The sequence below is a fragment of the Budorcas taxicolor genome, chromosome 5 (genome assembly GCF_023091745.1).
Source record: "Budorcas taxicolor isolate Tak-1 chromosome 5, Takin1.1, whole genome shotgun sequence".
In the NCBI taxonomy this organism is placed as follows: domain Eukaryota; kingdom Metazoa; phylum Chordata; class Mammalia; order Artiodactyla; family Bovidae; genus Budorcas; species Budorcas taxicolor.
This window is the reverse complement of record NC_068914.1, coordinates 63308387-63334874: the sequence shown is the minus strand read 5'-3', so window position 1 is coordinate 63334874 and position 26488 is coordinate 63308387. Positions and strand designations below refer to the sequence as shown.

The 26488-nt window shown below is 42.0% G+C and overlaps 1 protein-coding gene across 1 annotated transcript in view; it reads left to right on the top strand.

The window, feature by feature from the left end:
* Window positions 1-413: 413 nt before the first annotated feature.
* The window catches only part of KITLG (KIT ligand), a 126186-nt gene continuing 100111 nt past the window's right edge, over window positions 414-26488 (top strand). The window contains exon 1 of the mRNA XM_052640818.1: window positions 414-503. Coding sequence (XP_052496778.1) covers window positions 489-503 — 15 coding nt within the window. The 5' untranslated portion in view covers window positions 414-488. The remainder of the gene's footprint in view (window positions 504-26488) is intronic.

The window sequence follows — 26488 nt, the reverse complement described above, 5'->3', positions numbered from 1 at the left end:
CAGAGACTCTCCGCGCCCGGGACGCAGAGCGAGTGGCGGCTGCAGCGTGTTCACCTTCGTCCTAAGGCGCCCCCGCGCCCCAGTGGTCTCCCAGCCTTGCGCGCACCATCCCCCCAGCGCTGGAACGCGCTTCGCTTGATCTGTCCAACTTCAGGCGCTCCAGCCACCCTGCAGGGTTTGCCCCCCTGCCCCCTGCCCCAGCCCAGGCTTGCTTCCCCGGGGCTCCGGAAGGGAAGGAGGCGTGTCCGGAGTAGGCGGGCGGGAGCCGTATAAAAGTGCTGGCGGCGCGCCGGCCCGGGCTTCGCTCACCGTCTCGCGCCGGGACAGGGATCGCCGCGTCAAGCACTGGCAGTGGAGCGGGCGTTGCGCTCGGGCTCAATGCGTGGACTATCTGCAGCCGCTGCTCATGCAGTATGCTGGAGCTCCAGAACAGCTAAACGGAGTTGCCACACCGCTGCTTGGGCTGGATCACAGCGCTGCCTTTCCTTATGAAGAAGACACAAGTAAGTAGGGCGCGCCGGGGAGCTCGCCAGCTCTCCAAGGAAAACCGTGCCCGGAGGCCGGCGCGTTCCGGCCCCAACTGCCCCGGCGTGCGGGGCTGTGCCTGCCGGACGAGCCTGGAGGGTGTGGGGGAGGCAGGAGAGGCGCGCGAGCCCCAGCCGCCCGGCTTGGGTGAGCCTGGAGAGGAGTGGGAAGGATGAGCGAGTGTCAAGTTTGGAGCCATAGCCCGTAAGTTGGGAGCTGTCAGTCGGGAGCCGCAATTCCTGTAAGACACAAGGATCTGTTCTTTGGCCGGAGAGTTGAAGTTATTCCAGAAAGGCACGTCCTTGCACGGGAGACATTTTCCCGTGGATTTCGGGAAGATTACACAACAGTTCCCCACGCGCCACGCTCGGTCACTCGCGTACTCAGATTTTTGTGTGGCTCCGGTGTGGGTGCCGGGCTCGTGTGGACTCTGGTCCGAGTCAACCCCGAGGTCCTTATTCGCCGCGCTCAGCTGGGCGGAGAACCTGCCCCGCCAGCCGGGGGAGACTTGGCTCCCGCGGCGTCTGCCAGGTTTGCGGCTCTAGGCGAGCTCTAGATAGGGTAATACCTCCACATTGCACCCACTTTCTTCCATTACAGAAGAGAAAAAGTTGTATAAGTGTGCGCGCGTGCGTATTTTAATGGGCACCTCTGGTGGTAGTTAAGGAGGTAATTCCCGGTGCTGCAAAATTTGCGTTATGCACAGGAAGCACAGAGGGTAGAGCACCGTCTAGGGGTACAATTAGTTGGTTTTGTTTTTTTTTTCCTTTCCTTTCCTTGCAGCAGATATCTCTGGCTTGTCCTTGATAAAGGGCCGGCGTGGCACTCCCATCCACAGTTCTTTTCGCCAGCTCTCACCTCTACTTTCTCCCATTAGGAATTTTTCTGTGTTATCTGCTGCGGGTTAGGTAAGGCTGCCCTCTCACCCCCCAGAGGTTCTGTTGGAGATTGCAATTCTTGACACGTGTCGAGGGGGTGGAAGTGGCGGGTGAAAAGATTGTATACGTCTTCAGTTTAGAATCTTGAAAATGTTTTATTTAATGACACACTAAGTGTCACATTTTCAATAAACGTCTAGATCTGGGAAGGGTACCAACGCATTCAGAAGCAAGTAGAAAGACCCGAGCCCATTACACTGTGTGGAAAAGAGCAGGGGTCTGGGACTTGGCCTGGCAGAAAGGTTTGTGTAATCTCTAGGGCAGCTGCCCAAGGCGGAGGAAAAGAGCGCAGCGCAGGTTTTCTTTCATGCAAGCAGGTTAGTTTATAGGCGGAGCACCTGGGATCACCGCAGCGGGCTGTTGAAATGCAAATATGGAAGACTGGCAACAGAAGTTTTAAAGTAATTGCTTGACTTATACATGCTTTCTGCTGTGTGAAATTAATAAGCATGGGCGGGGAACCAATTCTTTGTTACAGTAGCATCTGCTCACATGAATGGCAGTAGTGAGATCTGGGTGGAGAACCCCGCTACCTTCCAGTTCAGGAAAAGAGCCTAAACCTTCCTATTTAAACAAGATCTCTGGAGACAGATCAGGTTAATGACCAACAATCCAAAGGTGGGGGTTGGGGGGGGGCGTATGGGACGGTACTATCAAGTCAACTTAGATTCGGTAGGATTGATGATCCTTGCACCCTTGCTTGCTTTGCAAAACAAACGGTGAGCTCTGTAATCTCCTTTCTCACTTTGATTAAATGGCTGTGTAAATCGGATTACATGGAATAATTCCATTGAAAACTAGAAAGAGGTCGAACTAGCCTGAAACTCCTTGGTGGCAGTGAATCAGTACTGCTGACCAGGGACGTTGGAGACAGGCAAGTATTTTAGAAATGTGACCTGCTCAGGCTGAGTAAAAGTGCAAGCCCTTTGGGGGAACTTGCTGATGCTGAAGGGCTGGAGGCAAAGGAGGGCAGTGCCCTTGGTGAATGAAGGCATTCATTGCCTGGGATCTAATGACCTTCAAGGTTTCCTTTAAGGATACTTCTAGCAATTCCACATTCTTGCCACTGAAGAAGGAGACCCTGGAAATAACATGAAATCAATGAAGTAATCAGTGGAAATGGGGGAGGGTGCGTAGGTCCTCATTCATATTGTTAGATTTTCTAATCCAAAAGTTACAAAGAAATTTTCTAGTGCAACTCTGTATGGAGGGAAAGTAGCATAAGGTAATCTGGCATTAAGAGATGAGATCAATTGTTCCAGTGAATCTAATGTTATACTCAAAAGGATGGAATAGCTATTAATATTCAGTAGTTGAAATAGTCATTTATAAAGATGGAATCAATTTCAAGTTCAGTAATAAAGCAAACAGTTGTGTACCCTTCCATTACCCAAGATATAGAATGATAAATTAATATACTTGAATTATGCAGGTCTCCAAGAATCACAGGGACACCAGGCTATAAGACACATTCTAGCCTTATAGTCAAGCTAAATAAATGTGGAAATTCCACCAACAACCACTTGGGGTGTGAAAAAACGATTCTTTCATTTATTTAGCACATGTGATGGACCAGCAGATGGGCAATAATTACATGGCAGGAGTCGTGAGGAGCAATTTGAACGGTTAAGTTTTAATCACATGTCTACAGAAATGAAAGTGGTTTGCATTTTTCAGATTTCTGAATGTATTTTATCCTTATTGTGTGGTTTTACGGTTTCTGAAGAGAATTGTGTCTCTCTCTGGCTTAGAACATCTATATTCAGCATATAATAACAATTGGACATATTAATTTGCAAGATCAATTAGAAAAATGCTATTAGTTTAACAGGGCTGATGCCATGTTATTTGATGTTGTACTTACATTTTAGTTTTGAGACGGTTTGTGAGAGTTTTCACAACTGCTGTCGGGTTTAGAAATATGAAGACAGGAAAATTTCGTCTGGCAAATGGTGTAGAGAAGACCACTTTAGGCACACGTTAGTTCTCAGAAGAAGCAAATAGAATGATTATTAGCTTTTGTTTTTCCAAAGAAGATATCCCCTTCCCCTTTTTTTTGTCTGTGTGAAGTTTGTCTTCTGGGTGATGATGCGAGTTTTTGGAAAAATTTAACATTTATGAAAAGAGCATTTTTTAATCTTGTCCTTAGAAATCACTCCGTTTGGAATGTGTGCTTTGAACAATCCTAATTTATGTAGCTTTTAATTGATACATTCTGCCAAAACTTTGAAACGCAAGTGCTAAATCGATTACGTTTAACATAAAACAAGGAAAATAACCATATGGAAATCTGAAGGGCTGAGCCAAACCAATTAAAATTGCCAAATTTTATTTATATCTAACTGCTGATTTGGAGAGAGCAAATTGTGAGTCACATTTATTCTATAATGATAGGTGATTGAAATCTTTCCATCACCATCAATAATGTTAAAAAGAATAAATTCTTCCCCAAGTAGCTAGTCTGAATATGAGAGGTTCTTGCATGGTCTGGCAAGCCCCACTTCATGTGCCCTTCCCCATCCATATCCAGGGAGCACCTAAAAATAGTGAAGAGATCGTAAACTTTAGCTTTTGAGGACTGATTCTTTTTTTTTAAATTTAATTTAATTTAATTTTTTTAATTTTTATTTTTACTTCATTTTACTTTACAATACTGTATTGGTTCTGCCACACATTGACACAAATCCACCACGGGTGTACATGTGTTCCCAAACATGAACCCCCTCCCACCTCCCTCCCCATAACATCTCTCTGGGTCATCCCCGTGCACCAGCCCCAAGCATGCTGTATCCTGCATCGGACACAGACTGGCGATTCGTTTCCCACATGGTAGTATACCTGTTTCAATGCCATTCTCCCAAATCATCCCACCCTCTCCCTCTCCCTCGGAGTCCAAAAGTCCGCTGTACACATCTGTGTCAGGACTGATTCTATTTCCTCTTTTACCACTGGTGAGAAAAATGACTTTAGGCACGTGGTTTAACATCTTGGGATTTCCATTTTGTAATCTGTACAATGATTATCAAATAGTTATAAAGATTTGTAAGGATTAAATGAGATTTTATGTATCCCAGCACAGTGGCTTGCTGTGGTTACAGCCTAAATTTATTATCCCTAGAAGAAAGTTGCCTCCCGGCTCTCTTAAAAGCCAGAGATAAAACTAGCTTTTGCAGGTAAACGATGCTTAACCATCAAAGCGTAGAGACCAAATTTTCATAATCTGGATCTGTGGATTCAACTATATAGGCTGATAATATGTTTGTACTCATCAAATCAAGAATGTGTGAAAAGAAAGGCTATCCATGGCATGGGAGATGCTAAATTCTTTAAATTTTTTTCTTTAAAAGTGAAAATGAGAGAGTGAAAATAGAAAAAGGAAATATCACTATCTCTGATTCACTTTCATATTTCTACATTCTCACTTTCTGAGCCCCTCTAATCTGAAATCTGAGGATTTATGTTATTAATTTTTAGAAGGGACTGGGTCAGCTTCTTGTCCTTGATGTTCTTGAACTTGCTCTTCTGAGTGAGGACAAGGCTTCACGTCTGCAGGGTTCTTTATTGTCTTTACCAGGCAACATGCAGTGACATTTTTTTTTTCCCATTATGCAATTTTGGGAGATTTTTTTTTTTCCCTTGATTACCTTAACGTTCCCTTTTGTAAATTAGGATAAGACACTTGGATATAAATCTGTCAGGAATGATCTTTTATCTTTGTTTTCTAGTACATGAATCATGAGCAGCTGCAGGAGACTGTCTTTTCAGTGTTAGTCACCTGTGTAGTTGGAACAATTTAGAAAACAAATTGAAGAAACACCAGGATGCTTTTCTAATATATATGCTGCTTTCAGGATTATTTTGTTTGCACTTTGTCTCATAGAAACCATTGACTGTAGCCTTACTGATTTATAGATGCAGTGAGATGCTTTTGTCTTTTCACTTAATTATGGGCATGCTAAAACTGTTTACTGGGGGTGGGAGAGAACTGTCATTATCTATCTCTACCTATTTCCTTCTGTCCAGAAAAATGGAGGTGATGGGGGGAATGTGATTTTCTTTTAGTTAGGCCTCAGGGACCTTTTTCTAAAATCACAATGTGTGTCAGAAAGGACAGGAAGACTGTCCTTTATATAACTCTCTTTGTCTTTTGACTACATTTTCCTATTTTTCTAGGTTGCTTCATTGACTTGGTTATTAGGGGATGGAGTTCTTTTTTAGCACAGATACTATGTTATATGACTTTGGGAAGGTATTTGAATCTCTCTGGACCTCAGTTTCCTCTACTGTAAAATGAAAAAGTAGGACTAGGTGATTTCTCAGTGTCTTACACTTTTAAAATTCTCTAAGGTTCTAGTAAAATAGACATTTGAACCAGTTGGTGTTTAAGCTTCCATTGGTTCTGAGGTTCGTGTAGTCATTGCTTTGGTGTGAATAGAAATCATAACCATTGTCTTATATGTGGTTATGGGGTATAACCATATAACTTATATATATGGAAAATAAATCCAGTGGGGCAAAATGAAGGAGATTTCACTTTAAACTGTTCTACTTTTAGCCTTTTCAGCTACTGCTTGATATTTTTTCTATAAAGAATGGTGTTTACACTTCCTATTTTAGCAGTATCCCTCACTAACGGGGATCTTTCCTTTCTCTCTTCCAATCTTTAAATTCTGTTAAGTGAAGAAGAATCTTAAGGCAAAGTCAGACAGCTAGAGAGGTCCTCTAATGTATGCCTGTCTCCCCATATTAGTTTGTCATTTCTGCCCCTGAGGTCTCTAATATCTGTGTGCCTGGAGTAGAAATGTATAGAAAGAGCTTTCGTGAAGGGTATCAGAGATGTGGGTCCTGCACTTGGCTCAGGCTCCAGGGCCAGTCACTGAGCCTCTGTAGTCTTGGGCGAGTCACTGAGTCTTAGTCTTAGCCATATCGTGCCCTAGAGTTAATCCTGAGAAGAGAGTGAAGAGGAGGGGTCTGCAGCTGGAGACGCAGAGGCTGAGAAAGGAGAGAGCAGCTCTTCTGCCTCCAGGAGAGACTGTTCCTGAGGATGGCTCCTTGCCATCTGAGTCTCTCCTTGTCATGGGTTTTTGCAGGTCTAGGACCGCTCTGGAAGACCTCTTACTCACCACTTTTCCTTAGCTTCTCTTGCCGACTGACAGAACTGGAACCTGGGACTAGCCTGGTAGCCAGCAGCTGGATTTCCTTGGCAACCAGAAGCCACTTTGCTCATGATTGGCATAAGAATATTCGAAGATCAATTGGACCCCCCCTCTTCCAGGCAAAAGACTACAAATTCTGCAGAAAATAGAGCTGTGACTGTGACAACAATGTACCATTTGCTGTCATCATCAGCAAAATCTAGCGAGCTTCCTAGTAAAACCATGTTGAGAATTGAGGCAGTGATCCAGATACTTGAATGGCAGCAGTGGCTATATTTCGGTTATCTGGATATAAGAATTCAGCACTTGACTTTGCAGGTGTAAGCTGTTGCCTTGGGGCTTGGAGTGCAGCTGATTAGAATGTAGTCTCTAAGGGGGCCAGTTAGGGTGCCTTTCTGTGTTCCTGGCACACAGACAGCAGCTCAGAAATCTGACAGTTGCCTTGCAAATAATGCCTTTGCTCTCCAGGGTGACCATGCAAAAGGGCGTACAAGACGAGAGCAAGAGCAAAGCTCCGTCACTGCTCATTTGCAAAAGCAAGCCCCAGCCTCCTTCACCTTTGCAGAAAGGGTGTCCCCGCTGTCTAATGTACCCTGACTGTACACTATGCCACCACTGGAGACCGGGAAAGAAAGAGCATAACCTGGAGGGAGCCGTTGTTTGTCTTACATACACATACTCTGTTGCCCTTTCAGGAGCAGAAGTTCATCTTTTGTGTAAAAGCCCTGTGGGGGTGCTTAGCACTTTTGCCTTTTTGTCACCTTGACATGAAATCTCTGAAGCCAAGGACCTTTCCTTTTAAGTGTCTTTACCAAAAGTCCAGGACTGAATTACATCTGGTAATTGGCCTGTTTCTTCTAAATGCCAGTGTTTGAGTGGTAGTAAACCAAGTTGCCTCTAAAAATTACAGCTTAATAGTGGTAATCTATTGTCACGGACTCTGTTTTGCTGAGTTTTCGACTGTTTACTTGGGGTCCCTTTCTGAAGCCTTCCTAGATGCCTTATGAAAACACACATCTCTTGATTTCCAAGAAGAGTGTAGCAGAGAAAGTAGGTTGTGTTACAAAGGCCTTGCTCCTCTCCTGGAATGTGTTGTCCTTATAAGAAAGAAAAGAAAGATAGCGCTAAGTCGTGTCCAACTCTTGCGATCCCATGAACTGTTGCTTGCCATGCTCCTCTGTCTATGGCATCCTCTAGGCAAGAATATTGGAGTGGGGGGACTTATAGATTGCTGTTAAAACTGACTTCACTGCAGAACTTTAGAAGAGAGGAGGGAGGAAGGGTAGCGATGTTTTCTATAAAATGGTTTCTAATGTGATCCAGAAAAGCCAAGGATTGCAAAACAAACCCGAGCAGTTGCACATCAGTATTTACGGTTCTGTGTAAACCTACAGTTTAACATTTCTGAAATAGTCACTGCATTAGGGATTTCCATTTTTGATGATCGACTAAAACCTCTGTGATTGCTTTAGCTTGGATCTCTGGCAATTTTAGAAAGCTGCTACCTTCAGCCAGCCCTACCCAGAGATCTCTGATGTGTTCTGTTAGGCAGAGAATGAACTCAGGTCATTCTACTCCTTGTTAGATATATTATCACACTACAGGAACTGGCTCTGTGCTTTCTGCCTCCAGATGGTCCAAAGTGGGTGCTAAAATGCTGGAATAGTAACGAAGTCAGAAAACATTCATGAAAAATCCAAAAGAAGTTATTAGCATAACGTTTTTAATACTGGATAAAATTAATTCTATGTAGAAAAGCATAGAACTACAAAGTAGGATTTATATAATCCTTCCATTGTTATGCAACAAATTGAAGCAATATTGTTTTTTCTAATTCTTAACCCCTGCCCAGGAAAGTATTTTAAAACTTTAGGACACATTTGTTTATAATATACTGTAGCCATAATGGTACTCTATGTCTGAACAGTACTAGGAAATAGTGAACTGTAAAAAATAGTCCCCCATTTGAAACTCGGATCTTTTATATTCTTAAACAATTCCATAGACTTCTAACCCCCAAGTTGATTTGACCATTTATTGTTTGCATTTCTGTATAAATGTCACACATAAATGATCTGGCTTGAAGGAATGATATTTATTACAGTTTGTGTCAAGCATTTGACATTTAAATGTGTAGCCATTTTAAATAGCTTTCATGATTATTTTGTAAAATCAGATCACCCTGATAATAAGATTATGCCAAAATAGCACTTAGTAGAAAACAGTTCCAAGCTGAATGAATTCAAAGACCTTTTCTTCTTAAGTCCCATTTCACAGATGAGGAAACCAAGATAAAGTCTTTTCCTTGTTAACTCAAAGGGTTTTCTGGTCATGATCAACACCCTGAGATTCAGTTGGCACTACCACAGTCCGTTAGTGCAGCTTATTCAGAACCTCAAAGATACACACTCTGCTCTTAAGAACATTGAGTCAAAAACAAATGCAGTCAGATATTAAAAACAGCTGCCTGTAATAGAATTTGACAACAAAAATTTTGTGGAGTGGTTCACACTAGAGGCTCAGTGAAAATAAATTGAATGTTGTGGAATGAATAAACGCCTGATATCAGGTTGTTACGGGCCAATAACCTGTTTTAGAAGCCTTTTTCTTTCTTTTTTTTTTTTTTAACAGTAGGCAAATTTTAACTACTGTCCTGGCTGTGTCATACACAGAAATGTCTGGTTAATGATTGGAAAGGCTACTTTGGTCCCCATTTACAGCATTAATTTTCAGTGAATATGCACTATTTACTAAGCAAAACTGGCGGGCATATGAGAATACGAAAACCACTGGACTGGAGCAAACACAGTAGTGGTCCTGCCACTTACTAGCAGTGTGTTCTTCAGTAAGTATTTCTCTCTGAGCTTTACTTTCCCAGTCTCTAAAATGGGTGCAGAAATAACTACCTGTGGGTAGTACTGATGTTGTGATTAAGTGAGATAGGCTGTGTAAGGGCACAGGGGCTTGCTCCTAGTAAATAACCAGTCTCTTCTTAGCAAGAAGAGTGAATCGCAGAACCTTTCCGCAAATCCACATACTGAAAGACATAAATGCATTATTTGCATTTCCTGACTTTGGGTATAGGGCTTGCATGAATAAGTGAATTAAAATAATAGAGCTTGGGATAGTTGGGGAATTTGGGATTGATAATGTACACACTGCCATTTTTTAAATGGATAACCAACAAGGACCTCCTGTGTAGCACAGGGAACTCTACTTACTTAATATTATGTAACAACCTAAATCGGCAAAGAACTGAAAAAGAACAGATACAGGTGTTTGTATAACTTAATCACTTTGTACACCTGAAACTAATATAACATTGTTAATCAACTATTACTCCAACAGAAAAGTTAAAAAAAAAAAAAAGAGAGCTTTATACCTTAACTGCCTTCCTTATACACAATCTACCTTCCTTAGCACTCTTGGCAGATTAAACCGAATTTTCCTCCAATTTTACATCCTCTACCTCATTTTTCTCTTTGCTGTGACGGTAACAGGCATACAAAATGGGCCAAAAGACAAGCTGCTTAACAAAAGGAAAAATAAGGAAATAAAAAACGACTAGCTAATAAGTTAATACCCATTGATTACTCACCATACCTGAGGCACCAGGCCACAAACTGCACAGGAATTTCTCATTTGATTCTAGCCAAAAAAAAAAAAAAATCTTATGAAGCAGATATCATTATTGATATCATTTTTTCAACAAATAAGGAAACTAAAGTTCAGAGAGATTAAGAACACTTGCTCAAGATTAAAAGTGGGGCAAAATGCACATAAGTGGAAGAGTTTGGATTTGAAGCCAAGCCTGTTTAATTCTACAAACTAGATTCCACTGAACCACGTCAATGGAATGCACCTATGTTTAAATATACATATAATCTGTAAGGCTTGAGACTTAAAAAAAAAAAATGTGTGTGTGAAGATGATGGTTTTTTAATCTTATAAGGGGAAGGCTGAGCAGGCAGAGCAGAGCTCCTGGGGTGAGTGAAGCATTGCTTCTGACTCAGCTCCCAGGACCACCCAGGAGTGTAAATGGCAGTGAAGAGCAGTAACACTCCCACAGTCTGGGAGCCCAGCGTGGTCCTCAGTCTCCCTAGCCATCAGAGGCTTGCCTCTGCTGACCCATTGTGAGGGAGGCCCCTTGTTAACTGGAAAAATGCCATTTTATTTTATGGAATTAAGAATCACTGCCAAGTTCTTGGTGTCTGTCAAATAAAATGGTACTTTTGTTGGCAGAGGGGAAGGTTGTTAAATATTTGAAAATTGTTGCAAAATAATTTCTTGGGAGAAGAAAGCTGTTTCAAGGATTACCTTAATCAATTTGCTCTGACTGTCTTTTCATGCTGTTTCTGAAGACAATTTTCAGTGACTGTGATCATTTTTGGAAAACTACTGAATAATGTCTTTTTGCTAAAGCTATCAGCTGTTAAAGTTGTGACCTTTGCTTTGTAATTCCCTTTCAGTCCAACTGCATGAATAGTAAAAATTCATTTTCTGCATTGATGTTATGATTTTTTTGCAACAAATGACTGTTGGACCATCCGTGGTGGCAGCATCACTTTGTAACTTACCAGTTTAGTGGAAATGAACGTGTTCTTTAAAAGATCCTGGAATCATTTGAACACAGGTGAAAGAAACAGCAGAACAGAGGTGTGATGAACTAAACAGAACTAAACAGACAGCAGTTAGATGGCCTGCTTTGGTTGGCTGATCCTCTGAGCCTTGGTTTCCCCATCTGCCAAAAGGGAGAGCAGTACATTTCTCAAAGGTGGTTGTGAAAATTATGTGAAATAATCCACAAAAAGTTCTTAGTCCAGTGTCAGGCACCTAGGGAATCCTAAGTAGATATTCACAGTAATCATTAGCATTAAACAAATGGTCAACTTACATTTATATTAAACAGATGGCTTCCCTGGTGGCTCAGTGCAGAATCTGCCTGCCAGTGCAGGAGATGCAGGTTCGATCCCTGGGTCAGGAAGATCCCCTGGAGAAGGGAATGGCAACCCACTCCAGTATTCTTGCCTGAAGAATTCCATGGACAGAGGAGCCTGGTGGGCTACAGTCCATGGGGTGGCAAAGAATCGGACACGACTTAGTGACTAAACCACCACCACAGCCAAGCTTATCAATAGCAAAGAAGCCTTATGTTTTAAAGTGACTTTCACTGCAAAATCTCCATTGTCAGAATGAAACAGAAAGTTGAAGCAATTTATCCAAATACCTCAGGCCTGGAATTCACTTTAGTCCTAAATGTTTTCATTCCCTACTCTAACCAAAAAACTGAAAAAGAGCTAAATGTGTATGCTTATAATCACAAGATAGTTTACCTAGAGCAAAGTTACTTCTTTTATCATGTGCCCAAGGTCACAGTGCTAATACGTGGCGGAGCTGGCCTAGGAACCAGGTGGTCTGGAACCAGGGCCTGCATTCCTCAGCCCTGTGCTCTACCTGGAACTGGGGGTACAGACCATGAGTCCTTCCCCTGAACTGGTGAGTGATCTCCCTTCCCTCTCTGGGAGGAGGGGTCGTTTTCTGCATCAACAGAAATATAGCCACTTGTTGAGGGAGAAAGGAAAGAGTGTGGCTTTTGTGTCAAAAGCACCTAGGTTTTTACCTCTAGCTCTTTATTCTAGCTTTCAAAGGGATCTTAGGCAAATTAGTTAACTTGGCTTAGCCTTCTCTTAAACTGAATTTCCTCTCTTGTAACGTGGAATAATACTCTGCAGCTTTTTAACCTAAAAATAGTGTTGTATATCTGCTTTGTGATTGTCGCTCACAGAATTGTACTATTATAAACAAGTGCATTTCAGACTGAACACATGTTTTCCTGCTATACTCTTAAGCACTAAATTGTGACTATGTAAGGGTTTGATTCATAGGCCTCATCAGACACTCAAAGGAGCATGAACTTTGGAGTTAGAATGAGGCTTAAGTCCTTAATCTTGTTATTCACCAAGACCCACTTTCTTTCTCTGGGCCTCAGTGTTCCTATCTGTATAATGGGGTAGTAAGGGTAATTAAAATATAGTTGGAAGAATACAAAGAATACATGAGATAGTGTACGGAAATTGGCTGACCCAGAACTGATGTTCCATGAGTGGTATCTCTAATCTTTAGGGACTGGAAGACGCCAGCCAACAGATCCGAATGGATCCGTCTGTTTTGTCTCTTGCTCCACTCGTGTAATAGCTACACTTATTAAACCTGTTGTCACTGAAAAGCAGAAAAGCAAAGAGAGATTATGGGAAATGGGCTTGTGTAGCCGTGAACTGAGGCTAGTAGGGGTCTGGATGTGGGTCAGCCTCCTGCTTTGAAACCAAGGATGCTGATGCTTGTCTTGACTGCATCACCAGTTGTGTGAGACAGAGATAATTAATAGACCAGTGCTCCTCACACTGTTGTTTCATTCAGAGGCCTACAGTCATGCTATTATTCTAAGCCCTGAGTAATGAATAAGTCCAGCTTTCTAAATAGTGAAAATTTTGAGTTTATTAATGTCTCCCCAAATGAGCCTCACACTGCTTCATATAGCATGTATTAATAGTTTTGGAGACGCATAGATACGGAGTCATCTCTTCAAATTGGAATGAGTTTGAGTCGCTTACTTCTTTTAACATTCTGACTTCCTCATTTGTAAGATGACATTTATAATAATGTTTAACTCATCAGGTGGTTTTGAGGATTAAAGGAGCCAGTGCATGAGAAGGACTGTTCCATACCAGATACCCAGGAAACCTAGGGAAATGCTAGTGGATTGCAAGCAAAATTCATTTTTGCGTTCAGTTTGTTGCTTTTTTTCCTTTTGGTTTTGTCTGCATGCATTGAATTTGCATGGGTGTAGGATCAACAGTTTGGGGACATTTGCATTATAAATTCAGGTTTTATTTTCTTGTGGGTGATGGTGTTTTAGAGTTTAAGGGCTTGATCGTCGAGGTTAATCTTCAAGTAAGTGTTGTATCAATCAAGACCAGACGCAAGTTACTTTGATCAGTCCATTATTTCAGGTAAACAAGCATTTCCTTCTTGGATAGAACATTAAACTTCTGTTCCTTTTGATGGAGTGCTGACTTGCGGAAGACAGAAAACGGCTCCTGTTTCCTGGCATTGCATAATCTGAAGACTGTTTCTAGAGGTTTCTTGATTGAATCTTTGACTCTCATGCCTTCAACAATTAAGTTATCAATCCAGAGAAGCGTGAAATACTTTGGGCTCAATTCACAGTAGGCTTTAACATAACAACTTGAGTCAAAACTCAAGTGAAACTCAAAAGCAAAAAGCAAAACGATCTCTTTTAAATGTTGAAAAGGGGGGAAAAAAAAGGTATGTCCATTCTTTTAAGGCCCAAAGGAGAATGGGGCTGAATCATTGATAGGTGTGTTATAAGTTGTTTAAGAGGAGAGTTAGATTATAAAGGGGCTTTTTGCATCTTTCCTTGAAAATGGTGTCCTGGCACATGAGGGCAATGCAGCCGAGTCAAAACAAGCACTTGACTGACTGCACAAGAATCCGCATCCTAAATTCAACTCTATGGTGTTGATATAGAGTTCGTCCCTCTGATGGCATCGATTTTGTAACTCAACAAAATGAAGAGTGAATTCTGTAATGTTAAAGATTCTCTGTAATGTACACAGTCCAGATTATTAAAGAAGTCTGCTCATGTGGCTGCCCTGGTTAAAATCCTCCACTGACTTTACATTACCTGCAGGATAAAGTCCAAACCCTCAACACACTGTACAGGATTCTCTGCGATTTGGCTATTGCTTATCTCCACTGCTCCCTTAGTGGTAAATTTCATGCCAGTGTCACCTAACCAACCTGCAGTGAAACAGTGATATACTCCGCGCTGCACTTGGTCTTGAAAGCCCCAGTAGCCCTCTTTATCCTCCAATTGATCTACCTGAAATGATTCCTCTTCTTAGAAGCCCTACCTGAAGTCTGTTGCCCTTCTTCCCTGCCTCCACTCCCCCTGTATTTAGTGATCTTACCCTATGCTTCTATAGCATTAAATACATATGTATATATAAAACAATATGACAAAATTTTCTTATTTGCCTGTCTACCTGCCTAAATTGGTTCATGTTGATATCCTCAGCTAGTGGTACAACACCAAAATCTTATTAAGGTTTTTGGAACCAAATTATGAGTGAATGAATCACATCAGTTGTTTCTTTTACTGACTCTGACTATAGCATTCTAAGCATGGGTCAGACTGCTTATCAGTTTAATGCCTGCTGACCTCGGTTGACGCATGGGGTGGTACCACGGAGGGCGATTTGGAAGGTAGGAGGAACATCAATCCTGCACTGATGTCATACCTAGGAAATGTATATAACCGTGCATGCAGTACCACTTGGCACAAACATATGTTGTTCAAACATACTTCTGTTTGGAGAGAGAAGTGGGCCACTTGGGGTTGTAGAAGAAGGTAGAAACTATGGATTAAAAAAGGAGTTGGGTGGGTCAAGTTACTGGCCATCTTGAAGGAAATAACACACTAGGTTGAATAGCAGGTTGAGATGGTGCTGGCTAATTCAAGATTATATAGGGTCTAAGAGCCAGAAGAGAAGGACATGGCAACCCACTCCAGTGTTCTTGCCTGGAGAATCCCAGGGACAGAGGAGCCTAGTGGGCTGCCGTCTATGGGGTCGCACAGAGTCGGACATGACTGAAGTGACTTAGCAGCAGTAGCAGCAAGAGCCAGAAAGGATTTTAGTAGATGATACTGCTGCTGATAAGGGTGAAGAAAATGCCGATTCTGGTTCTCATTTTTTGTACCAGGTCCTGACCTAAGTGTGTCACATACTTTTATCTGCACTAGTTTCTCCACTCACGAGTCTGGTCATGTGATCCCTTCCATTTACAGAATAGGAATAGGTAGGGGGTGTAAGTTGCTCAGCATCTTACAACTAGTTAGGCTTAGAACCAGTCTGTTTGTTTGGTGTTAGTATTGCTGACATTTTCTCTTTTTGCTTAGGTAAGATGTTTTTCTTGATACATGATAATGAATGACTGTCATAAATAGAATAAATGAAATTCTTTCCAGCTTCAGTTCAGTTCAGTTCAGTCGCTCAGTCGTGTCTGACTCTTTGCGACCCCATGAATCGCAGCACGCCAGGCCTCCCTGTCCATCACCAACTCCCGGAGTTCACTCAGACTCGCGTCCATCAAGTCCGTGATGCCATCCAGCCATCTCATCCTCTGTCGTCCCCTTCTCCTCCGGCCCCCAATCCCTCCCAGCATCAGAGTCTTTTCCAATGAGTCAGCTCTTCGCATGAGGTGGCCAAAGTACTGGAGTTTCAGCTTTAGCATCATTCCTTCCAAAGGAATCCCAGGGCTGATCTCCTTCAGAATGGACTGGTTGGATCTCCTTGCAGTCCAAGGGACTCTCAAGAGTCTTGCTTACCCACGTTCAAGAAGCTTGCTTTCATATTTTCTTCCCACAGTTTGTGTTGGTTAGTGGTTAGCCAGTGCAACAGACAAAGGAAGGCTATTGTGAAGGATGGATTATACACCACTGTGTATAACCTCTATCAAGAAAGTGATGAAAGAAATATGAGACAATAGACAGTATGAGAACTTCAGATGGTTCAACCTAAGTGATATTTATGGATTTAAGATTGATGTGGTTAAGGAATTTAGCAACAATGATGTTTCAGTACTCAGGATCAAAGATGTATTTAAGTGTGCAGGAAGAAAGTTGGAGAAGGATTTAACATGAAGTGACATTTTCAAATTTTATCTGTGATTAGAAGCGACCATCTTAGTGATCCAAGGCAATGATACCACTTATAACACAGAGTTCTTAAAGACAAAACTATTTTGATGCCAAGTTTTCAAAAGTTCTGAAGTTGTTAAAGTTATGCAACCTTATAGCATTGCCCTAGTTTCACCTTTTTTTTTTTTTTTTTTTTTTCTAGTCAGGTAAGCTGCTTGGTTTGGGGTGTAGAACTGAAAGGTTAGCATTTCTGAAACCTGTAAAAACTTTTTAAATTTTGGATTATACTACATTATAAGGAGCAAAATCTACCTCCTGTCTCCATTTACAAACAAAAGCTCCAAAAAGTACCATACACGAGAAGGGGAGATGACACACAAAAATTAAACAATAACGTTGACATGCAGATTTGGCACTCGAATCATACGGCAGCTGAAGCATATCTTTGAAATTTCATTTAGCTGGCTACACGGCCCTATCTTCATTTCCTGAGGAATTGGATTCCCATTCTTCCCTGTCTAGTGAGAGAATCTCTTTGCTCTCCAAGCACTCTCCATGTTTATATGTATCCCTCCATCCACTTTTGATTCCTCAGCAAAACAGCTGCTTTGAAAAAAGCCCAAAGAACAGTCTTGCAATGGATAGTCACTCATCTTCTTTCCTGACCCAAGGAGAAATTCCTTTCTTTTTTTTTCCTCTAGGATTTTTTTTTAGAGCTAAGGCTTGCGGGTTTAAAGTACATTTTCCATATTCTTCTTTTGTCTTATTATACAAGGAAACTTAATTGATCATCTTCCAGGTCATCCCTGAGAAAGAATTTCAAAATAATTGACATGTACTTTGAAGATTGCTAACTAAGAACCTTTTAAAAGCTAGTGATAAAAAGTATGTGATACCACTCCTCACATCCTGGTACATTGTTAAAAAGTCTTTTCCTTTTTTATTTCTGTCTTACGTCTTCCTTTCTCTAGTGATTTTGGAGTCTCTTCCTACATAGTCATATTATGGAGAATGCTAAGCACAACTCTATGGATATCATGGTGAAAAATCGCAATAAAAGAGCTTGCCGTGTAGTCATGCTTATTAGCATGAAAATGTCTATTTTGGAGGGGAGTGGTGGTGAGGGCAGTGCCATCTGAGTCCACTCCTGTGTAGTCTGGCATGCAACTTTCTGTTTCTTGCAAACAAGTCTTGCAAGAGGGGAACGGAGATATTATGCCTGTGTTGCTCTGAAGAAAAGGTAGTTGTTTTTATTCTTGAGTCAAACTAGGAATGGGTCTGATGACATAAAAAAGTCATTTAGTTCTGTGAGGTTTCTTTTTGGTTGCTTCAGTAGGGATGACAGATAGAGTCAACCAGTGCTTTGGGAAAAGATAAGATTAGCATTTAAAAGCTTAACGTATGTCATCACTTCTGAACGTGCCTGTTCCCTAGTGAAATCATATTCCCTGCATGTGTTTCCCAGTGCAGAGCCACCATGAATAATTTTTTATGAATGACTGCTTTAGAAATTTTGATGGATTGCAGCTCCCTGGGGAAACAGGGAGAAATTTATAGATGCATCTTATACTGAATTCTAAATTAGAGTGTATAATTGTACTTACTTCCACTGAACTTACTATAGGAAAGTGTCCGCATTCCAGGTCTTTTTTTCTACTAATGCCTTTGTTGAGTCAATAAAAGAAAGTAACTGTGCATGATACTCATCTAGTTCCTTTAGAAAGGGAATTGGGATTTTATAGGCAGGTCAGCACTTCGGGTTATTACCACATTTTGGCCAAATCTGCCAGTAAAAACATTTCCTAAATGCTAAATAAACAGTTCATTTAGCATTTAGCAGGGCACTGTGCTAGAGGCTAGAGCTACAGTAGTAAAGAAAACACATCATTCCTGCTTTTCATGGGGCTTATAGGGTAGCCTTGGTTTTATATCCTTATTTTCCATTTTCATGGGGCTAGAGGAGTATTTAAAGGTACAAAGAAAATGGTTTAAAATTCAAACTGAAAGGCATTTAGCTGATGTTACATTTTGGATAATTAAGAAAACGTTGCAACATTCATGCGTCATCATTAGTCTTTGGCAGTTACTGGATTCGGAAGGAAGACAGTGGTTTATGCCCAATGGATGAGCAAAACTGTTTCATTTATCCTTCATTCATTGATTCATTTTATCTTTCATTCATTATGGATTTATTGTATACATGTTAATGAGAAGCTCCTCTGTATTTAGCACTGCTCTACTCACCCTGAACAAAACAGCGAGAAAAAGTGCCTGCCTTATGGGGCTCAAACTCAAGAGCAGGAGACAGGTAACAAGCATGCTAAGTCACTTCAGTCGTGTCCAACTTTGTGTGACCCCATGAACTGTAGCCCGCCAGGCTCCTCTGTCCATGAGGATTCTCCAGGCAAGAATACTGGGGTGAGTTGCCATTTCCTTCTCCAGGGGGTAACAAGCCTGCCTGGTGGGTAATGTCAGTTCATGGTGAATAAGGACACCACCTGCTAAGGATTGAATTACACACTATCCTGGCTTCACCTGTGCCTCATTTCACATACCTGAGTTTATTCTCTATGTAGACAATTTAAAACATGCTCCCACCAGGTCTGTACTATATAAAAGAGAATTAGATGGTAGGAGTGCTTAAGTAGTTCAAGGAGCTGCTGCTGCTACTGCTAAGTCGCTTCAGTTGTGTCCGACTCGGTGCAACCCCAGAGACGGCAGCCCACCAGGCTCCCCCGTCCCTGGGATTCTCCAGGCAAGAACACTGGAGTGGGTTGCCATTTCCTTCTCCAATGCATGAAAGTGAAAAGTGAGAGTGAAGTCGCTCAGTCGTGCTCGACTCTTAGTGACCCCATGGACTGCAGCCTACCAGTCTCCTCCGTCCATGGGATTTTCCAGGCAAGAGTACTGGAGTGGGGTGCCATTGCCTTCTCCGAGTTCAAGGAGCTAGAGATAAGAATGATGAACAACAATAGCAGTATCCTCATCCTCACCCCATTTTCCCACTTGTCAGAAGGAACAGGGATAAGAATAAATGGACCATCAAGACAGTTTTCTCATAATTTCTGATGAAAAGTGCTTCAGTGGAAATAAAACTGTGATCTGAGAGTGCTGGAGCTGCTTCAGGCAGGTCACCTGGGAAGGTTTTTCCCAGAAGGTGATATCTGAATTGAATCCTGAATGATCAGAAAGATTTGCCTCATTCACAGCCCAAGAGGGGAAAGCTTGTGGTGGTACAACAGCTTAGGGCAGAAATATATCCCTGGCGTTTAAGGACCAGAAAGGAGGCCAGTGGAGCTGGAGTATGGTGAGGGGAAAGGCATGGTGAGACTGAGCATGGAGCAGGACAAGTCTGTGTTAAATAGGGCCTTGGAGACCTTGATAGGGATGTGCATTTCATCATAACTGTAATGGAAAGGCATTCCGAGGTTGTAGGCAGGTGGTGGTGATTTGCAATGCCTGAAGACCACAGTCTTGTGAGTAGCAGGCATGGAAGCAAAGGAGGCTATTTAGAAGGCCCTTGGAGTCTTCCAGGCAGGAGTGATGGAGCTGGGCACTACTGCTCTGAAATGAGACGGAAGGAAGTGAGTGTTTCAAGACTTATTTTGCTGGTAGAACTAACAGGACTTGACAGAGTCAATGTGGAACTAGGGGAACGGGAAGGATCAAGGATGATGCTCAGCGTGGTAGCTTGAGCCACCAGGCTTCAGGTCTGGAAATGACATTACTGGGGATGCTTGTTCTAGGTGTAGTTGTAAAGACAGCATTGATAGCCACAGTAGTGGACATTTAGGAGGGTGAGCTAGCTGGGAGAGACTCCAGACCAAGTGTGTGTGTAACTTTAGTCCTCGAAAAGCTCGTGAAGTGAGTTCCATTATTAGGTCCATGTTATAGGTGAGGAAACTAAAGCAGAGAAAGATAACTTTCCAAAGGCCATGAGGCAAGTCTGTGGTACAGTAGAGATTAAATCTAGAGCAGCCTGATTGTAGAATCACTGCTTCCCAGCTCCCCACTCTATAACTGTTCTCTGTGCCTGAGTAAACACACTCTGTTTTCTAAAACCATCTTGGATTATTACTGAAGCTGAAGTTGACTTTTGAAAGTCTGCTCTTCAGGTTAACATTCACCTATTGCCCAAACAGTTCCGTCTCACTATTGTTCCAGGTGGGGCCTCCCTGGTGGCTCAGAGATTAAAGCATCTGCCTCCAAGGTGGGAGACCCGGGTTCAATCCCTGGGTCGGGAAGATCCCCTGGAGAAGAAAATGGCAACCCACGCCAGTATTCTTGCCTGGAGAATGCCATGGACTAAGGAGCCTGGTGGGCTGCAGTCCACGGGGTCACAAAGAGTCAGACACGACTGAGTGACTTTACTTACTTACTTACTATTGCTCCAGGTAGAGATGAACCTGTCGATGCTGGGAGAGCTGATCCCGGATCTAAGCTCGGGGGTCAGTTTCACAATCTCTCTTAATCACCTTGTTGTGCTGATCTTTAATATATGAGGAAGGTGGGAAATGAATGGGATTGTGACATCCACTGTTAGTATAGTTTTTAATTTAAAAGTCAGCAGTTAGAAAACCGAGAGTAATGATAAAATAGCTACAGGCATACCTTCTTTTATTGTGCTTCCTAGATATTGCTTTTTTTTTTTTTTTTTAAACAAACTGAAGGCTTATGGCATCCCTGCCTGGACCATGGCTTTCAGCATCACTCTTCCAATAGCACTTGCTCACTTTGTGTGTCTGTGTCACGGCTTTTTGCAATATCTCAAACTTTGTCATTATTATAATACGGTGATCTGAGATCAGTGATGTTTCATGTGACTCCTCTGACTTACTGAAGGCTCAGATGATAGGCAGCATCTTTTAACAATGAAGTGTTTTCTAATTAAGTTCTATACATTGTTTTAGATGTTAGGCTATTGTGCACTTCATAGGTGATGGCATAGTGTAAATACAACTTTTGTATGTAACAGGAAACCAACGTATTAGTGTGACTTGCTTGCTTTATTGCAGTGGTCTAGGACTGACCCTGCAATCCAAGATATACCAGTATAGCTTTAATGGGCTTCCCAGGTGGTGCATCGGTAAAGAATTTGTCTACCAGTACAGGAGATATGGGTCCAATCCCTGGGTTGGGAAGATCCCCTGGAGAAGGAAACGGCAACCCACCCCAGTATTCTTGCCTGGGTAATCCCACGACAGAGGAGCCTCGCCGGCTAGAGTCCATGAGGCAGCAAAGAGCTGGACGTGACTGGGCATGCGCCACACAGGCATAGCTTGAACAGTCTTGCCTTGGTCTACTTTGTGCCAGTCCTTTTGTATAACAGCTTTATATAACACAGTCTTCTTTATTAATCTTTTCAAATATCCAAAGAAATGTTATCATCATGAGAAAACCAAAAGGAACCTCACAGTTTCCATAATTTGTTGACATTTACAGCATGTAAATGACAGAATCAGGATTTGAATTTACATCTTACTTTGCTGATTTTCTTCTTTTCTAAACATCATCTCATCTCTTTCATAAGCAGTGAACCTGCAGTTGAAATATATTGTTACCAGAGGGACATGTCCTGGGCATGTCAAAAGTAGATACTTTGCTGGGCTTCAGGTGGTAGAATTACCAGAGGAACGTGTTTTAGGCATGCCATAGATACATGATTGCTGGGCTTCAGGTGGTAGAATTACATTAACAGTCTCATGAATTGCCAACCAAAAACTGCCTTTAAAAGAAAAAAAATTAAATGATTCTTATTTTACAATTTGAATTTTGAATATTAATGGAAAATTCCTAAGGAGAATTTAGACTGAAAATAAATGCTCAGTAACTTAAATGTTTCTCTCCTAGCATTGCTTGGGGTTTAGTTGCAGACAATACAATCTACTCTAGCTAGTTTAAACATTAGGGGATATATTGAAGTATATTTGATGGCTTATGAAACCACTGGAAGGGCTAGAAGAACAGGTTGAGATTTCAGAACACTCCCACACCCAGAACGCAGTTAAGTCCAAGGCAGCCTGTGAAGCAGCTACATACAGCCGGTGCTGTCCAGCCAGGGCTGCTCCTGATGGCAGGCCCTCCCTGCAACCCTCCACCCCCAACCACCACTCAGCAAAATACATGCCCAGCTTCTCTTCTCCTGGATTTTCTTTCCATATCAAATCTTACAGAGTTGTGCCTGACTGATAAAACCTAAGTCACATCTGCAACCATCGCTAACTGCAAAGGAATCCAAGACATGGAAATTTTAATTTTGCAGCCATTACAATACAGAAGAATATGGTCAAAGAGAGCGGGAATGGGAATTAAGGGCCAATTGACAGTCTCCTCTACACTCACTATATTTAACTCTTCTTTTTTCAAGTTCCTCTAAATGAGGAGTATCTAACATGTAACCCTTGAACCAAATGCAACCTCTCATACCTTTTCAGACATTTCCATTTTCTCTAATGATATAGCACCCATGAGCTAGTGCAGCCTAAAATAGTATGTCTTGGACTTCAGAGAGTACCTAAGACTCTTGTTAAAAGTACACATTTCTGAGATGGACCCTCACAAATTTGGATTCCACATGGTACCCAGGAACCTGCATTCTGAATAAATACCCCCAGACGATTATACTTTGATCTAAACATAAGACAGCAGTTCCCCTTGTTTCAGTTGGGGCACCTTTCATGAAAGTAGGGGGAACATTTCAACAGTCTATTCAGTTCAACCAGAGGCATTTGGCATGTCCAGCACACATTGCATAATCAGGGAAGCTCATGCAGTGACCTTTGCAAATCTGGCTTGTCATCTGATGTGATGGAGAAAATGATCAAGATTGTGAGTGTTCTTTGAGCTCATGCCTTTGACCTCCTGGTTTTGATGCTATTTGGAACAGTCCCAGCAGAGTATAAAGATTGAGTCTATGTGTAGTCCAAAAACTCAGGTGGGGGAGAAAAGAAACTTCGTCTGAGATTTCCTGAGCTGCTTCCTCAGATTGAATCTTCTTAAAAATGAAAAGGGCCCGTGAGACCAAGCTTGTCATACTCCCAATAGCTGATAGGACAAGACATCTGAGCACATTTAATTACAGCCAGAGGGGGCGGTGAACACAAGAAGTTCTAAGAGGCTCAGGCATTCGGCCCAAATTCAGTGCATGAAGTCACAGAGCAACTGAAGCCCATGCTTATTTTCCATCCCTGAATTGTTTGGAGTTCAAAAGATTGTACAGATTTCGCAGAACTTTTGATTCACAGGAGATCACAATTTCAGAAGTGAGTCACATAGATGGAAGAAGATAAATTATCATTTAGGTTTTGTAACTGTTTTTGGAAAGCTATAAACCCTCAGAATGTATATCATGATGATTCAATTTTAAGAGCAATTAATTAACACAATAGTGAATACTGCCAGCCCTAAAGAATCAGTGCTCGTAAAGTGCTGAATTTTTGAGTATGTGGATTTCAGAACTGTCACGATTTTTTTTTCTTGCAATATTCCTCTACTTCCCAATGTCGAGGGCCTGTTGCTCTTATTAAAAAACAAAAACAAAAGAACACTGATAGCAAAAAAGAATTGGCAACAGATGTGTAAACCTAGGTTCAACATTGAGCTAGCACCCACTGGTTTTCTAGACCAGTTTGGTTTGTTACATATCCTCTTCCTCTTAATATTGATTAGAATTAGGTCACCAGCTAGCATCTCTATAAAATACATCTTTTCTCTCTGCATTGATGTAACTTCTGAAGATCTATATTTATGAATAGCAATGACCTATTTTTACCATTGTTTCTAATGAAATCTGCACTGCTGCATAAAGCTTATTCTATTACATGTGCTTCTATTGAAAGTAATAACAATAAAACTTGAACACCCAGCCCCTAGATTCTAGCCTGAGGTAGAAGTCCTTTGTAGATATTTTCATACAGGGGCAAAGTCTCTGAACTAACTTGGTTCTCATTAACCACAGGAGAGTTCTCTATGCTCAGGCTATTTAAGGTGGAAGAAGGCTTAGTTACTCATTTTAGCCCATTATTATTATTATTATTTTTTGATGTGGGCCAGTTTAAAAACCTTTATTGAATTTGTTACAGTATTGCTTCTGTTTTATAATTTGGTTATTTGGCCTTGAGGTATGTGAGATCTTAGCTGCCTGACCAGGAATCAAACCTGTACTCCCTGCAGTGGACGGTGAAGTCTTAGCCACTGGACCAGCAGAGAAGTCCCACCCCATTCTGATAGAGGTGACTTTTCTCATCTGCCAAGACTAAAGTTAACTTTCTAGCCACTCTAGGCATTAGCCACTCTCTGTGGTGGTAAGCCCTTGAAATTTCCTCGCTCTCATTGACCCCTGTGGTCCATCCTCCATGGTCTCACTCCATGGAAACAGCCCTCATCAAGGTCAGCTCCTCTAGGTCCTCTTCCAACAACCAACTGGTTCACATCTTTTAGTGCTTGTTGTATTGATTATACTTTCCCTTTTGTACTTTTTTCCTCTGTTGGCCAGGGTACCCCCAAAGCAACGAATAAGCATCTTATTTCTGTTTGAATTCTCATCCCCTCATCTTCTATGTGGCTAATTCTTTCTTCTTATATGATGGTATTCTCCAGGGTTTTGGGTGATAACTTCCAATCCCCAGCTGCCACTTCTAACGGGACCAGCACCACTTCTGCCTCAGTTACCCATGGGAGTCATTTGCGACTCCCTCCCTCACACCCCACACTTTCTTTCTGTCTACTTCCACATGCTCTTGAACTTGTCTCTTTCTCTATTTCCACTGCCACTTGTGAGTTAAGGGTCTCCTCCTGTGGCCTCTGGATGACTCCACTGACCTTTTAACTGACCTCCTGCTCCAGGCTTATTGCTTGCCCCCCTCCACCCCATCTATCCTTTATTCCGATTACTGACAAATTTTTCAAATATAAATCAGATCTTGATACTCCTTGCTGAAAATCCAGCAGGAGATCCCCATTGCCTTTAAAATAAAATTCAAATCAATTAGCGAAACTGGGAGGGCCTCTGCCTATCTTTCTATCCTCGCCTATTGTTGCGTTTTCCTTGAGACTCATTTTTCATTCAGTCATAAACATGAAGATCTGTGAAAATGCCTCTTTCGCTTCTGTAGGCACCTGCTACTTTAATTTCTTTGCCACAGGTCTTCGTCCCAGCTCCCTTTGACCTGGCTACCTTCCTCTCACCTTTGAAAAAGAGGTCTCCTCCCAGAAGCTATCACTGAGCCCCTCCATTACTCTCCCATCCCAAGGTCAGGTTTAGCTGTCTCTCTGGGCCCTTCCCCTCTTAGATGCTCTATCACTTAGTTGTGTTCGACAAGAGCTTGAGCTCCTGGAGGCCATGACCATATCTTCGGTATCATTACCTTCTGTACTTATCAGGTACTCCATATGGATCTGATGATGAATAAGTAGCTCTTCTTAGAAGTCTGAAAGCACTCACTTCTGTTTTTATCTGAAGGAACAACTTACCACTTCATTTTTTGAGCTCTCCCTTCCCTCTAGCTATGCAATTTTTTAAGGTATGGCAATCATAACCCGATTTACCTGCATTACTTGTCTACCCAGCCTAGTCATAATTTGAGATTGCTGTTTCACTTAGAAATTGATGCAGTTAAAGAGACCTGTATGCTGTCCACAGTACAGGCATTGTGAAGTGAAGGTTGCTCAGTCATGTCTGACTCTTTATGACCCCATGGACTATATAGTCCATGGAATTCTCCAGGCCACAATACTGGAGTGACTAGCCTTTCCCTTCTCCAGGGGATCTTCCCAACCCAGGGATTGAATCCAGGTCTCCCACAGTGCAGGCAGATTCTCTACCAGCTGAGCTATGAGGGAAGCCGTGGTAAATAAAACTTAATTGTTCATCAGATATAACAATTAAGTTGTTTGAGCAAACTCCTGGAGCTGGTGAATGACAGGGAAGCATGCTGCAGTCCATGGTGTGGCAAACAGACATGACTTAGTGACTCAACAACAACAGAAGTTTTACTAACTGACCCAGTGTTTTCCTTTCCAGTGTAGTGTAGGTCTTGGTTTAAACTTGGTCCAGGCATACAGATGGCCTACAGGCACATAAAAAGATGCAACATATTGCTAATTATTAGGGAACTGTAAATCAAAACTACAATGAGGTATCACCTCAC